Source organism: Opisthocomus hoazin, chromosome 13 (assembly GCF_030867145.1).
Source record: "Opisthocomus hoazin isolate bOpiHoa1 chromosome 13, bOpiHoa1.hap1, whole genome shotgun sequence".
Classification (NCBI taxonomy): Eukaryota; Metazoa; Chordata; class Aves; order Opisthocomiformes; family Opisthocomidae; genus Opisthocomus; species Opisthocomus hoazin.
This window is the reverse complement of record NC_134426.1, coordinates 8,855,196-8,870,957: the sequence shown is the minus strand read 5'-3', so window position 1 is coordinate 8,870,957 and position 15,762 is coordinate 8,855,196. Positions and strand designations below refer to the sequence as shown.

Below are 15,762 nucleotides of genomic sequence, written 5' to 3'. Positions count from 1 at the left end.
GGGGGGGTGAGGAATATCACAGTTTGTCTGTTGTAGAAGGTGAGGACGTGCTGCAAAGCAGGGACTGCCTGCTGCACCCTCAGAGGGACAGGCCATGACAGCTGCCTTCTCCCAGGGACGGCTGAAGGGTTGGGAAGGTGGATGTGCAGCCCAGGCTGTCCCAAGCTGCCATTCCGTGCGGGGTCTGTGCGCCAGCATGGTACTGGTTGCTGGGGCAGGGACTCTGCTGCCTGCCAGGGCCAGGACTCACCCTGCCCAAGCAGCTCACCACAATGCTATAGGGAGAAGCTGTGGGTGGAAGGAGAAACCCCCAGGAAGGCAGGGCAGGGTCTTTCTGCTGCATGGGTCAGGGCTGCTCACAGCTCCAGATCACCCCCACTGCATTTCCAAGGGAACTTCTCAAGATGGAGTTCCCTGAAGGGGAAGGTGGCTGTCTGCTGAAGTTTCTCCTCTTGGTTTGCTGGGTGGGCAGTGGGACATTTCCCAGGGCACTTTTAAACTGGAGTGTAGAAGGAGGGGATGACTGTAGAGAGGAGAAGCTTTCCTGAGTCTGCATTTTCCCTTTCCAGCTCTGGGGACTACAGGCAGCACCAGCATCCCCTGGCCAGTTTCATCAGGGCTTGTGTGAGCTGCCCTTTAGTCCCTGCACACACACAGAGGCTGCAGGGCAGAACTGGGCACACAGGGGCTGGGCTGGGGTCTGTGAGCACTGGCAGGGAAGAGATGTGGGTCCAGAGCAAGAGCTCCTGGCAGGGACGGCTCCAGGCAGTCGAGATGGGCAGGAAGGGAGGGAACTGCTCATGGAAACCCTGTTGCAGAGGAGATACGAGCACCTCCTGGCCATGCCCTGCAGTGCAGAGGCCTTCCCTGAGCAACCCCCTTCCTCTCTCCTCTGCCTCTCCCCTTTCCTCTCTCAGCCAAATCCTCACTCTATTCTTCCTTAGTTTCTCCTCTTGTCTCCTTTAAATTTATCTTTTTGTTGCTGTCACTCTCTGGGGATGGGTGTCTGAGCTGCAGACTCAAACTGTGATCTTGTTTGTCCGTTCATGCAGATGTGACCATGGGAACAAGTGTCCCACCTTCCCTCTAACCTGTGGGGGCTATGGCCAATGCAGCCTGTGGGGCTGGGGACTGAGTCACTTTTCTCTAAATGAAAAGCTGTCATTAGGATAATTGGCTAGCTCCTTGAGTGTCATTCCAAGGTGTCAGATGCCCTCCAGGATGCAAATGTGACCTGCAGTGTCTCTGTTGTATTTTAAAGCCCCATGGAGAAACATAGAGATACTACAACCGAGGAAATGCTGTTGGGCTGTTGAAATGACCCACTTTTGTTCTTGGCTAAGAACCAAAAACTTGTGAGTCTGACTTCTGCCATCCCCATTCCTTAGCACTGGCAGTGCTGATGCTGAAAAGCCCTTCTGCGATATGATAAGGTTCTTCTCATAAAGTTGAACACCAGGTCTGGCCCTGCCCAACCATGCCCTTGAACACACTGTTGCAGAGCACGGCTGGATCCTTGGCAGCCAGAGGGAGGAGGTCCTGCTCCTTCCGCTCCACTCAGCAAAACCTAACCAGAATTGCAACCACAGAGCTGAAGAAAGGGCTCCTGGAAAAAGAATGAGGTGTGTGTGAAACGGTGAGGGTCTAGGAGAAAGGCTTTTATGCTTCTCGGAGATGTCCCCCCTAACTCTTCCCTGTTTTTTCCTCTAATGACAGGTCCCCATGCACAGAGGAAGCAAATGTCCAACGGCAGCTCTGTCACACAGTTCCTCCTCCTGGTATTTGCAGACTCTCGGGAACGGCAGCTCTTACACTTCTGGCTCTTCCTTGGCATCTACCTGGCTGCCCTCCTGGGCAACGGCCTCATCATCACCACCATAGCCTATGAGCACCACCTCCACACTCCCATGTACTTCTTCCTCCTCAACCTCTCCCTCGTCGACATCGGCTCCATCTCCACCATTCTCCCGAAATCCATGGCCAATTCCCTCTGGGACACCAGGGACATCTCCTACTTGGGATGTGCTGCCCAGGTCTTCATGTTTGCCGTCTTGGTAGTAGCAGAGCTTTGTTTTCTGACTGTCATGGCCTATGACCGCTATGTTGCCATCTGCAGACCCCTGCACTACGGGACCCTCCTGGGCAGCAGAGCTTGTGTCCACATGGCAGCAGCTGCCTGGGGCAGTGCTTTCCTCAATTCTCTCCTGCACACTGCCAATACATTTTCCATACCCCTCTGCCACGGCAATGCTGTGGACCAGTTCTTCTGTGAAATCCCCCAGATCCTCAAGCTCTCTTGCTCACACTTCTATCTCAGGGAAGTTGGGCTTGTTGGGGTTAGCTTTTCTTTAGCTTTTGGGTGTTTTGTTTTCATTGTGCTGTCCTATGTGCAGATCTTCAGGGCCGTGCAGAGGATCCCCTCTGAGCAGGGACGGCACAAAGCCTTTTCCACGTGCCTCCCTCACCTGGCCATGGTCTCCCTGTATATCAGCACTTCCCTGTTTGCCTACCTGAAGCCCCCCTCCACCTCCTCGCCATCCCTGGACCTGGTAGTGTCATTCCTCTACTCAGTGATTCCTCCAGCAGTGAACCCCCTCATCTACAGCATGAGGAACCAGGAGCTCAAAGATGCAACAAAGAAGCTCATTCTGTCAGTAGACTTTCGGCAGCTATAAGCTGCCCATGCCTCTTCACAAGTGATTTCCTAATTATCTGGGGAACCTCTTGTGGTTTGGGCATTTTATCTGTGATAATTCAGTTTCTCCATGAGTTTCCGCATCCACTCCTCTTTTCCAGAGACGTGAACCCAGTCTGTCTGACCCTTACGAATTTGTCTGGCACAGCGGTGCTGTTGGTCTCCCCTATCATATCTTTCTAATAATAGCGGATTTCATCAGTGCCTGCGTCTGGAGCTATGGCTCTTTTTCCAAAGCCAGGGTCAGGAACAAGCTGAAGAGCTTGTCTCTGTGAGGCCGTGCTGTTCTGCTGGGGTTCAATGGTGAATGAGATGGAGTGAAGCATTGGGGAATCGGTCTTTCCTGAGACTCCAAGTGTTGGTGCCCAGTTCCAATGGAAAAGATGAATGATCAACAGGGACCTCCGTGGGACTGTCCCCTCATGGTTTCAGGCACTAGAGCCCATGTGCCCTGCAGAGCAGCACCGACAGCTCAGGGTCTTGTGGGGAGCATGGCAAGGGTGCAGGTATGACCAGCCAGGTGAACACAGATATGGTCCTCTGAGGAAAGGCTTTCTTTCGGCAGGTATGTCCCTGGAAAACAGCAAAGGACGGACTCCATGCTTCCAGGGAGGGATAAATGAAAAAGGGAGACCTGTTTCTACATGCACCCCCTCCAGGCAGGCTACACTGTTGCTGGGGCAGCAGGAGCAGCCTGAGGAGACCTTCGGCCAGGAGTCTGGTGTTGGGGAGAGGGGCTGGCTCAGAGGGACATCCTGTAGTTTTCAATAAGCGTCTCTTGGAGACAAGAGCAGGCGACAGTGGGAGACACTGGTCTCTGTCTCCTCATGCTGTGGCTGGCCCTCAGCCCTGGGGCTGATGGGGAAGGCTGAGACCTCTCTCTGCTCCCCAGGAGCCTCTGTGCCCTTCAGAGGGACTGGGGCTGTGGGGTGAGTGCCCACAATTGTGCAGCAGTCCGTGATGGGCAGTTCTGTGGGGCCAGCCCAGACTGGAGTGCTCTCCTGGACTGGGTTGGGAGAATGCAGGGGAGGTGGAGAGAGCTGGGGAAGGGCTGTCCTAGGCGGGAAAGTTTCCAGAAGAGGAAAACACCCATGTAGAGCTTGGCTGTTTGAGTATGCAGGGTGAGGGCACCTAGGAGGGTGCTCATGGTGCTGAGCCAGGTGACACAGTGAAGGAAGCAAGGCATGAAAGGTGCAGAAGAGAGGGACCCGATCTGTGCCATGTTCCCTGGACACCCCAGGAAAGCTGTGCCAGCACGATCTTGCCTGATCACCCCACACTCCAGCCCTTCCCATCTCTGAATCTACACCCCAGTCCTGAGAAGGGACGTTTCCTGCGTGGTCACCCCCATCGTCCTCCAGGGCTTTGTGATACCCAGCTCTACTGCCATATTAATAAAAAGGAAATCACTTTCCTCCTTACACTCCATACACACCAGGTCTCATAGCTCTTGCCACAGGTGGTCTCTCAGTCAAGCCTCTTATCAGACAGCTCTGATCAGGTGCTGGATCAGGTGCTTACAGCCGTGTCTCGAGAGATCTTGAAAATCCCCATTGTCTGAGATTCCTCCAAGTGCCCTCGGTCTCTGCTCCAGTGTTTGACTCTCAGGGATTTCTCAGCTCCTCTACTGGACAGGCAACAAGTTAGGTGAGAGCTTGTGTGTTGGTCAAAGGAGACACTAAAAAGGAGAACACTGTGCTAGGAAATACTTGTAGTTTCACCCTGGCCAACAACTAAACACCCAGAATGAACTGCACACTCAACCCTTATACACCCAGCATGAAGGAGGAGACAGTCAGCAGTGACAAAAGTGAGAAAAATCATGGGTGAACACAAAGACAGTTTAATAGGTGAAGCAAAATCTGCATGTGTGAGCAATCAATAATGAGGAATTCAGTCACTGCTTCCCATGGGCAGACATGGGTTTAGCCATTGCCAGGAAATGAGGGCTTCAATACAGGTATCAGTGACATGGGAAGACAAATATCATGACCATAAATGCCTTCATTTCATCCTCTTCTCCCTGAGTTATTATCACTGACCATGACTTCTTATGGTGTGCAATATCCTTTCAGTCATTTTGGGTCAGCTGTCTCAGGTTCTTCTGTACACTCAGCCAACTCACTGTCCAGGCAGAGTGTGAAAACGAGGAAACCTTCATGCTCTGCAAGGACTGTTCAGCAGTAGCCACAACACTGATGGGTTATCAATTCTGGTTTAGTTACAAATCCAAAGCACATCAACATATGGTCTGCTGTGAGGAGAATTAACTCCATCCCAGCCAGGTCCAGGGCGAGGAATGAACAATGTCTTATTTAGATGACCTGAAGAAATGTGTGAATCCCAGTCCCTGACTCTGATGGGGCACTCCTCAGTCTCCCCAGTATTGACGGGCCAAGAGAGACAGCAGGATGCAAACAGTCCATGAGGTTTCTTGCGGTGTTTGTGGAGTTTTCCTGTGAAGTAGAGGAACGCAGCTCCAGCTTAATCACTTCTTAGAAAGCACGTAGCAAGTCACATGCTCATGGAAGGGTTGGTCGGGAAGAGACTGTTGGATGTCTTTTTTCCACCCTCCAGTCTGGCTGTGACATTGTGGAGATGAAACCTGAAGACCTCCAAAGGTAGAGATCTCAGCGATGCTCCTCCCAGTCCATTTTATTTTTCCTAAGGCTCAGCCTAAAGCTCCAAAAAAAGCCCTCTGTGGCTGTTACTTCTGTCATGTCATTGGTCACCACAGAGGAGAGCTTGGCTCTGTCATCTCTCCAGGTAGGCATAGGCTCTTCCTAGGGCAACCCACGCCTCCCCTTCAGCAGGCCAGAGAGGCTCAGTTCTTGCAGACTGTCCTCACACCTCACACTGCTTTTCCTGCTCAAGCTTCAGTTTTCTGTTGCTCAAATCCTCAGGTGCCTCCAGGTCCGCATGGACAAAACCTTTAACTGTCCAGCTTTGAAAATGTGTGTACTCAAGGTCATCCTGAGCCATTGTGCTTCTAATATGACCATAAACTAAGTAGTTTCAAATACGGAAAGTGTGCCAGTGTTCATGGACTTGCTAATCAAAGTAAAAAACACTGTGGTAATCATGTAAGAGAGGAGGGTCCAAAGAGAGGAAACACAGACCAAATGGGGAAACGTTAAGAAGACTTGGCTTTATTTTAAATAGGAGTTGAAAAGGATGGTTAAAGAGTAGGACTGGAGAGGTGGGAAGAGTGAAAAGGGAATGAAAGGGGAAGCAAAGGAAATGATGGAGAGTGTTTTTGACATCCTTGTCAGGCAGCCTGGCATCTGAGCCATGCTAGCTGGAGCAGGACAAGAAAGCTGCAGCTGGTCTGACTATACTAACATCTGACTTAGTTCCATGGTCATGGGGAACCTGAGAACTTTCCCGATTGTCCTCAAGGGAAGACCAAGAGGGGAAAGGAACCCCAGCATCATTTAAATTTCCAGTCTCCTGCACGGGACTTCAGGAGGTCTCTTTAATGGCCTCGCACTCACATCAGGACCAGCCATGGAGTCAGACCACATTGCTGAAGGCTTGATCCGGTGGTGGCTGGAAAGCTTCCAAGGACGTAGATGGCACAATATCACTTGAAGACCTGCAGCAATGCTTGGATGCCCTCATGGAGAAAAAGACTTTTCTTATCTCTGTCCTGAAACTTTCTTAATTCCACACCTTTGTAATGTCTGTTATCCTCCTGCCAAGAACCACGGTGACAAGACTGGCTCCAACTTCATGAATACTTTCCCATGGGGAGAGACAGGCTGCTATGAAGTTCTTGAGACCTTCCACTCTCAAGACTAAACTAGGCCCTTGCCCTCAGTTTCTTCTCTTGGAGAAGCGCTTCAATCCGTAAACATCTTGGTGGCCCTGCATTGAACTCACTCCAAGCTATCAAGAACCTCCTTGCTGTGGTGGGTTGACTCTGGCCAATAGCCCAGCCGACACCCAGCCGCTCACTGGTTTCTCCCCTTTCCCAGTGGGACAGGCCAGAGAACAAGGAGATATAAAGGGTGAAAAGTGTCACCGCAAGATAAGAACAGTCTAATAGGCAAAGAAAAGAGACTAAAAAGACCTCACCAAGTGAAACAAAGACCATCCTTCACAACCTCCCACTAGCAGACCGATGCTCTGCCACTCTCCGAGCAGCAGATTCCTTGAACAATAAAAACCTCCACATTCTTCTTCCTCTGTCCCACACTTTTTGTCCTGAGAATGAGATCATATGATATGGAATATCCCTCTGGGCAGACTGGATCAGCTGTCGTGGCTGTGTACCCTCACAACGTCCTTCCCACCACCCACTTTCTCACTGGGAGGGAGCAGAGCAAGAAACAGAGAACACCTTGACACTGGGCAAACATGGATGAGCAATAGCCAAGACACTGGAGTGGTACAAGCATTGAGTTTTCTCAACTCCCATGGGGCTAGGAATCAGCCATCCTTCAGGACATCTGGTGGTATGGTTCAGAAGAGAAGCCATGGTGCGCTGGCCTTTATGCTTTGGGATAGTGAGAACTGCAAGCCCATGTGGCACCACAGTGGAGCACACACCCCACAGGAGCTGCTGTCCATAGAGGGAGGCCCATGCAGGAACAAGTCTTCAGGCAGGCCCTATGGCCTCTGGGGGACTCATGCTGGAGCAGTCCATTCCTGAAGGACAGTACCCTGTGGAAAGCATCCACTGTGGAGCAGTTTGTGGAGAACTGCAGCCAATGGGAAGGACCCACAATGGAGAATTTCAGACACAAACTGTTATGACCTGACTGCACCTCCCATTCCACATCCTTCCTTTGACACTTGGGTGCTAGGAGTTAGGAGTGAAGTTGATCTTGGGAAGAAATGTGTGAGGAGTCAATGATAACTCCCCCTGTTGCTCCACAATGCCCCAGTACATCCCAGTGACCTCCAGGTAGGGCATGACTCCTTCACCACTGCTCTCTCAGCCTGATGGTCCAACTGCTTTATTACCCATTTCTTTGTCAACCCATCCAGACTGTAATGGTCTAACCTGGGAAAAAGGACATTGAGGGAGACCACGTCAGAAGGGTCAAAAATGGCATCTACTGTTCTTTACTCATGCACAAATGCCGATACTTCATCATGACAGCAATCAGGTTTCATAGGAATGATTGACCCTTCATCAATCCATGCTGACTGCTTTCGGACACGTTCTTCTTTTACAGGTGCAGAGAAATGCCAAAGTGACCTTGTACAGCCTGGGGTTCCCTGGGTTGACTTTCTGAGCTCTTTCAACAACAGGCGCAACATTGCCTTGCCCTCACTCGCAAGAGCCCTCGACCAATGCCAGGAAGCTTTGAAAGAGATATTCCAAAGAAATGTCAATCTCCCCCTATCACTTCATTACAGCTATCTTGCCTGTGAAAAGGTGTATTGAATTTCACTAGTTTTCTTATATTTTCACCTCTCTTGACTATTTCTAAAGTAATTTTTTAAAGATGCAAGCTGCCTTGACAAAGGCCCTTTCTGTCATTGTCCAGTTTTCTCCTCCCTTTACTCTTTGTTCATTCAGAGTCCTGTCACCTACCGAGCTGCTGTTTTGACATCAGGGAGTTAAAAGTTTGCCTGCCTTTCAGTAGTCTCATTGTCTCCTTAGCCAACTCTTTAAGTGTGTTTATAACTTTTTTTTTCCTCTACCTAGCTATAATATTTCCCATAAGATTATGACTTACAGTAAGGCAACCTTAATAGAGGTAGATTGTAATTAGTATGTATTTTGTTTATGGAACATGATTATGCTTTAATTATTCCTTTCTTGCATATAGGAAAACTCCTGCTGTGCCTGTGTGCAGCCAGCTCTCTGTGGAGAGGAGGTGGGAGATGGTGCAATGGAGCTGTAACATCCAGCTGCAGAGATCAGTGGAGAAGGCTGATGCAATAAGCAGTGACCCAAGACCCAGGTGGCCGATGAGAGAAATGTTGAGGTTAGGGAGATGAGGAGCAAAGTTTTCCATAGAGTGTCAGACCTCAAGGCACTGCTTTTCCTACCTGTCCAGACCTCCTGAGGAGACACCATGGAACAATATCACTTGAACAATGTTTCTACCACTTCCTCTGTAAAATGAAAAGCAATTAAAAATATCCCTTAAAATAAATAAATATTTTTATTAGGCACAGGATGACATCTTCCTCCTTATCTACACTATGACAAAGCTCCTGCTAGCGGTACAAGTCTTGAAGAATTGAAGAAAATTACAGGAGCTTGTTAGCTTGGCACTTTCTGTATTTTAATGAGCCCCATGGGGTATTTGGTGCTGAGTCCATGAACCTCAGATACTGAGAGGAGGTCAAAAAAAATGCTCAGGAAGGCAGAAGCAAAACTGAAAGTACCTGGAAGCATTGATTGGCCCCACTGCGGTCCATTACTGACAAAGCCTCCCCAGGGACTCCTTAGAGCAGAGAATTGGAGGCCACGATTGCAGGTAGGCAGAGGCACTGTGCAGGTGGCTGCAAGCTGAGAAAACCCTTGGCCTGCTTTATGAAGCAGAAAGGCCAAGGGCTGAGCCCCAGGCCCTGGAAGGCAGACCCTGTCCCTCACACATGGCTCAGGGCTCTTCTTGGGGACAGTTGAATGTGTGGGTGAGAAATGACAAGTGTAGGAAAAATCTGTGAAACCTCTCAGCCTCCCTGAGAAGACGCGAGGATGAAACACCACTTAGAGCCTCAAAAGAAAGTTTCTCCTGGTAGGAATCGGTGATAGAGGTAATTGCCATGGCAAAGGGGACAAAGTCCTCGGTCTTGTTGAAACTTTTTGCCCCATCAGAGTCCTTAGCCATCTCAACTGCAGATTGTCCTACTCTGTCCCATGCCTGCATTTCTTCCCCTTCAGCCTGTACTCACACATCTTTGCTTCCCACCTAGCACTCACACCAGCATTTCCATAACTTCACTGATGTCTCTCCACTCTCACTGGTTTTTCCTTGAATTTCAAATCCATGGGAGGATCCAGAGTCCTTCTGGGTGACCTCTTTCACAGCAAGGATACCCTTTGAGGGAGAAACCTCAGTCTGAACCTCTAGTCTGAACCTTCCAAGCAGCATTTTGGGAAGGTTTCCTTCCCTTCTCACTACCAGGAAAAGCTCCATCATCTTGGAAACAACCCTTCAGGCAGATGCAGGCTTCTACTTCAGCGCCCTCAGCCTTCACAAGACTAAAGAATCCCAGCTCCCTCAGCCTCTCCAACAGAGGCTGTAAACCCGGAGCCCCACACACAGACACCCTAGTCCAGATGTGGCTACACCAGTGTGAGTGAGTCAAGTGGGTGATAAGTGTCTTGTCTGTGTGGCCACACTCCTCCTAATGCAGTCATGTATGCTGTGGGGTTCTTCACTTGGAGCATGCGCCACTTGCTCATCTGGCATCTCTTGGAATGCCCAGGCCCTTCTCCTCATTGCGACTCCTGAGCTGTTCAGGTCCCCACCTGCCCACATTTTTCTGAGTTATTCTCCCCCACAAAAAATGACTTCCAACTTCTTGTAAAAATTCATCAGGCTTCTACTGCCAAACCCCAGAGATTTTGAAGGTCTCCTTGGAGTGAAGCTCGATTTTGACAGCTTTTGATTTGTGCGTACCACATTTGTGGTGCCGCTGATAAGACAGCAGCATGAAGAATTGCAAGGACACTACTGATAAAAGAAGGCGGTACCTGTTCAATGGAATTGATGACCAAGGGAGGAATTGCCATGGTAACAAGCTTGGAAATGCCAAATGAAGGTGCAAAGGAAGCCAAAGTAGGGCCAGGGAGGAAAGGGTAAATAGAGATGGGCTGTTTGCATGGGAGGGTACAAGGATGGTCAAGGGAAAGATATTGTGAATGGCACACAGCTGAAACCAGGACAGTATCCAATTCTTCTTTTAGACCATCTACATCACACTCAGATCCAACCCTTCCCAATAAATCTTTTCCTGTCTTTTGATTTACACACAGAGATATCATTGCTTACTCTGTGGGCCATTCCTCTAAAATGTTCATTGAGTTCACTTAGCCCATGACTTTGGGCTCCATCTGTCCATAACAGTCTTTCAGGGCAGGAGACATGCTGGGTGCTGTTGGATGGTCACGTGCTGCACGGGGGATGATAACGGAAGATTGACAAGGAGGACTGCAAACACGCTCAAGTGACTTGCAGCTGGGGTGTCAAAAAAGACATGTAGCATACTAATCATTGTTTAGTCTTGTGTGCTCAACAAGCAGAACATCTGTGTTTAGATAACATAGGTCTGGGATTGACAGACTCCAAGGCAATCTGTCAAACATGCCTGTGATTGCTGCCCTGCTGCGGGAAGGACCAAGGCACAGTGGAATGTTATGTCTGGGTGAACATCGTAGGTACCCAGGTGAAAGAACCAAGTTCAGTAGCTGGCACTCTTTCTCTAGCAGGGACTGAGCTCTGTGGTGTCTGCATTCCTGCTTTGCTCCTGTGCCTCTGCCCAGGTGCTGTATCAGAGATCCCCTGGTTTGCGAGATAATGACAATAAATCTACTCTTTACATTTCATGTGTGGTTTTATGGTTTTTGCTGCATTCTGCTGTTTTGGCTTACTTGTCCTTCTCGTGCTCTGAGCTGAGAGGCACCTTTATGGCTGGCAGTAAGAAGGGGTTTTAGCCAGTGCGTCCTTCTGCTGCCTTTTAGAATACAAGGAAAATGCAAGCAAATCCCTCTTGGTAACAAGAGAGCCGGGTGTGGGACCTGTGGCTGAGCTCGGGACAGGGAGCACCCCTGGACCAGCCTTGGGGCTTGCTGCCTTCAAATGAGCTCTCCCAGCACGTTGGTGCACAGGGGTTACTTGGAGTTTTGCTCTTCTCCTTCAGGAACCACGTTCGATGCCAAGCACACTCAGAGCCAGGAGAGGACTTCTAGGACAGCTGGGGCTGATGGTGACAGTTCCCACCAGCTGCCCAGGACACAGAGATGCAGGTGAGATAGCAGGGAGGAGACACCAACTAATTGCCTCTTCTCTTGCAGGAACAGGCTTTAGCAGCAGGAGAGAGCGAGGAACAAAGGGCCTCTGAGGTCAAAGAAAGTGTCACGCAGCCAGAGCACCAAGAGACGGGAGGAGAGAAATAGGTGCAGGTCCCATGGCTGGGACAGTGCTTTCAAGGTACCACCTGCCACCGAAACACGAGAACAGCGAAAGGCACTGGCAGGTGATGGAGTGACTGGGAAGAGTGCCTGGCAGAGGGAAGAGCATGGAGAGACAGGAGACAAGATAGAAACGGAGGTGAACCAGATGGCAGGTTGAGACTGAGGGTGCTCATACTGTGCAGGTCCTGCTGCGCTGAAAACTTAGGCTGTCACGTTGGAAAATACTTCCAGTTTGTAGTGTTTCAGTGTTTGTTGTCCAAATCTGCAGGCGTCAGTGACTGCACTGTGTATTACTGAGGATGACTCGAACTTCTCCTAATCTTGATGAATTTGGCCAGTGGTTAGTTTTGATTTTATAAAAAGATGTAAGAAGTGTGGTGATGTATTTAGGACTTGCTCACCAAAATGAAAGCTATGTACTAAGGGCTCACGAAATATATGAAGTCAGCAAATACTATAAGGGAATGATTTCAGTATTATTTAATTCCTCCTCTCAGCAAATAGACTTGCCTTCATTATTTCACAGTGGCTTCAAAACAAAAGATTGCCTGTGCATCCTTTGTCCAAAGACAGTGGATTTCTTCAGAAAATATGTGGCCTCCGTCTACAACCCCTTCTCCCTGCTGTGCGTACTGTGGTGAGGAGTACCTCCAGTGGCTTATGGATGAGTTCCTGTGCTGAAAAGCCCATGAGAACATTGCTTTTGGAGCCCCAAAGCATCCCCTGATCCTCAAGCACTTTCCTGCAGGTCGGCAGGAGGGAATTGCAGGGTCACGGGTAAGAAGCTGCTCTCCAAGCTCTTGGCTGAGGTTGTTTTATACAGACAACTCTTCCTGCCCCCCCCGGGAGGACGTTCCTCCCCTTCCCACATGCTCCTCCTGCACCTCCCTGAGCCATTTCTCTAGCCATGAGAGTGTCCTCAGTTCTCTGCCATGCTCTTGCCTGGTGCAGGTGGTCGTGGCACTGTGGGGACATTGAGGGAAAGCCCAGAGGGGTGGCATGGCTGGAGCGTCCCCGGGCTGTGCCCTGTGCCTGTCCCGGCTGGTCCCCAGAGGGGCCATGCTGTGGTGGGAGGGGGCAGTCAGGACCCTGTGAACACTGGGAGGGGGTTGCAAGGCCCCAGGGACTGTGGGGATGGGGTCAGCCAGGCCTGGGCTAAGGCCCACCCCATTGCGGCCAACATTTGGGGGTCAAGAGGATGGCGCCAAGCTCTTTTCAGTGGTGCCCAGTGACAGGACAAGGGGCAATGGGCACAAACTGAAGCATAGGAAGTTCTGTCTGAACATGAGGAAGAACTTCTTCCCTCTGAGGGTGACGGAGCACTGGCCCAGGCTGCCCAGGGAGGCTGTGGAGTCTCCTTCTCTGGAGATATTCAAGACCGGCCTGGACAAGTTCCTGTGCAGCCTGCTGTAGGTGACCCTGCTTCGGCAGGGGGGTTTGACTAGATGACCCACAGAGGTCCCTTCCAACCCCTACTACTCTGTGATTCTGCAACATGGCATGGCCACCAGGTCCCCGTGGGCACCGGTGTCCCAGCACCACCATTCCTGACCCAGGGAGCCCCAGGAGGTGACGGGGCCCGGGGTGATGTGACATGGCAGTGGAGTTTGAGGGCGTGGAGAGGGACACTGGCAGCTCTTACAACCCGGCAGATGGCATTTTCAATTAAATTCACCAAAATGTCTGCTGATGTTCCAAGCCAGACGAGTCAAAAGGACTTCACAGGACAATGAACACAACTGTACATTTACAGGAGATGGCATTAGGTGACACCAGCTTTGTGAGCTCATGGCCAGGGCACACCTCATAAGGCCACGTGTCCCACCCCTCCTTTGTGAGCTCAGCCCAGGTGTACGAAGCCGTCCTCGCCCACCCCGGCTGGTCGCAGACGCTGTCTCTGCTCCTGCACGGCCACACCTGGCCGCAGCTGTGAGAGGCAGTGACAGGCGACGTCGGTGGCTGTCGGTGGCAGCATTTGGCCATCCCTGCAGCCATGAGCCGGGACGGTGTGGGACGGGGCTCTGCGCCGCGCAGCCGCCCCTCGCCCTGCCGGGGCCCGGCGCAGAGTGACGAGCACGAGCAGCGGCTGGAGAGGCTGCGGGCTGAGCTGGAGGCTGAACGACGCCGCTGCCACGAGCGGCTCCGCTGCTTCATCGCTGAGACACGCGAGCTGAAGGATGCGGTGAAGCGGGAGCAGCAGCTCCTGGCCCAACGGCTGCACGCCACGTGGGAGCAGGGGCAGGAGCTGGAGCTCCAGCGGCTGCAGGAGCTGAACCGGCGACTGCGGTCAGTGGAGGTCTGCCATCTGCTGCGCTCCAAGGAGGCTGAGCTGCACGAGCTGCAGGAGGAGCTGGAGCAGCAACGCGATGATGCCGTCCCTCAGGCACGGCACCTGCAGCAGCAGCTGGCCAAGGACCTGGGGAGAAGAGCCGGGGGGAGCAGCGAGGCCCATGGTAAGCTCCAGGGCGTCCTCAGAAAGCGGTGCGGCGAGACCAATGGCAAGCAGGCTGCTCACATCCTCCGCCCCCAAGAGGAACTGCTCCTGCAGAGAAGACTCTTCCAAAAGTACCTCTCGGAGCAGTTTGAGGAGATCAGTTCCTGCAATGAGGCCAGGACCAAGGCTACAGCCTGGCACTGCCTACCGACCCTCCTGGGCACTGGGGCCATCGGGCCCTGCTCTTTGGAGAGCCTCATGGCATCTTCCTCCTGTGATGGAGATGCGCAGCAGAAAACCCACCAGAGCTTAAGAGACGCTTGTCTCCAGGAGGAAGGGAACAGCGTGGAGGTTTTGCTGAAAGCTGTGGGGCAAGACTTGGTGCCACACAGCTTTGGCTCCCTGCCACACGGAAGGGCCGGCAGTGAGCGGTCTGTGGCAGAGGTGGGTGTTCAGACTGTCGGGCAGCAGGACGACTGTCTGCCTGGTGGCCGTCACAGCAGGCTGCTGGAGCAGAACGCCCACCTCCAGAGTGCCCTGAAGGAGCTGGAGAGGCAATGCAGTGTCCTTCAAGAGGAAAACAGTCTTCTGAGGAATGCAAGCTCTCCTGAAGTGCAGGAAGCGGAAGAGAGGCTCAAGCAGAAGACTGCTAAGGTGCATCTCCTTAGCAAGCAGCTGCAAGACAGAGCCAGGCAATTGCAGAACATCATTTCCCTGATCAATACTAGAGACTGGGAGGTACTGGAGAGGCTGAAGCAGAAGATGGCTAAGCTGGGTCTCATTAGCAAGCAGCTACAAGGAATAGCCAGGCAACTGGTCAATACTCAAGTGCCACTGCCCATCCAAAGCTCCGCTGAGGAACTGTGCAGGCCATCATTTCCTCAGCAGAGGGCTGCAGAAATGGGAGAACCCACCAGAGCTTTGCTGGCACAAGACGAGCAGGATGACTTCTCACAGAGGGCAGCTGAGGACCTTCAGGCACAAGTGGCTGCAGATGAAGAGGGCTATCAACTTGTGAGGAGTTACAGGTGCAGCTTACGGAGACGACAAACAAAAACACCCAACTGGCTGAAGAAATCACTCGCCTCCATGGGCAGATGGGTTTGGCAGATAGGGCACCTAAGGCGAGTGGCAGAGGAGTGAGATTCTGCCACCTGAACAAACGTCTGTCTTCAGATCCAGCTGGAAGAGACAGAGCGCCAACTGAAAGGCACGCCAGAAATGGCAGAAGTCAGCAGCTGGAGAAGACACACGAGGAGACAAAGTCAGCGCTCCAGAGGAAAGAGGAGGAACACACGTGTTTGCAGAGGGCTCAGGCAGAAGCACACAGGGAACACGAAGAAACCCTGCAGCTGATTCAAGTCCAGGTGACTGAAATGTATGAGCAGAATAAGGAGCTAAAAACCAACACCAGCAGCTCTTTCAGGAACTCGTACGGGTGGAAGAAGAAAGATCCAACCGTATCATTTCCAGGCCATGCCAGGATGACTTGGGCATAGACAAGGACTCCATCCTCCTGAAGACGGTGAG

General features: G+C 51.6%; 1 protein-coding gene across 1 annotated transcript; it reads left to right on the top strand.

Moving 5' to 3' along the window:
- Positions 1-1,664: 1,664 nt before the first annotated feature.
- Positions 1,665-2,675, top strand: LOC142362992 (olfactory receptor 14A16-like). Its single transcript, XM_075434635.1, has one exon. The coding sequence runs from the start codon at positions 1,710-1,712 to the stop codon at positions 2,673-2,675; it is 966 nt and encodes a 321-aa protein (XP_075290750.1). The 5' UTR covers positions 1,665-1,709.
- Positions 2,676-15,762: the final 13,087 nt, after the last annotated feature.

Bases quoted from the DNA above. Each gene is read 5' to 3' on its own strand.
- LOC142362992 (XM_075434635.1), top strand. From the start codon at position 1,710: ATGACAGGTCCCCATGCACAGAGGAAGCAAATGTCCAACGGCAGCTCT.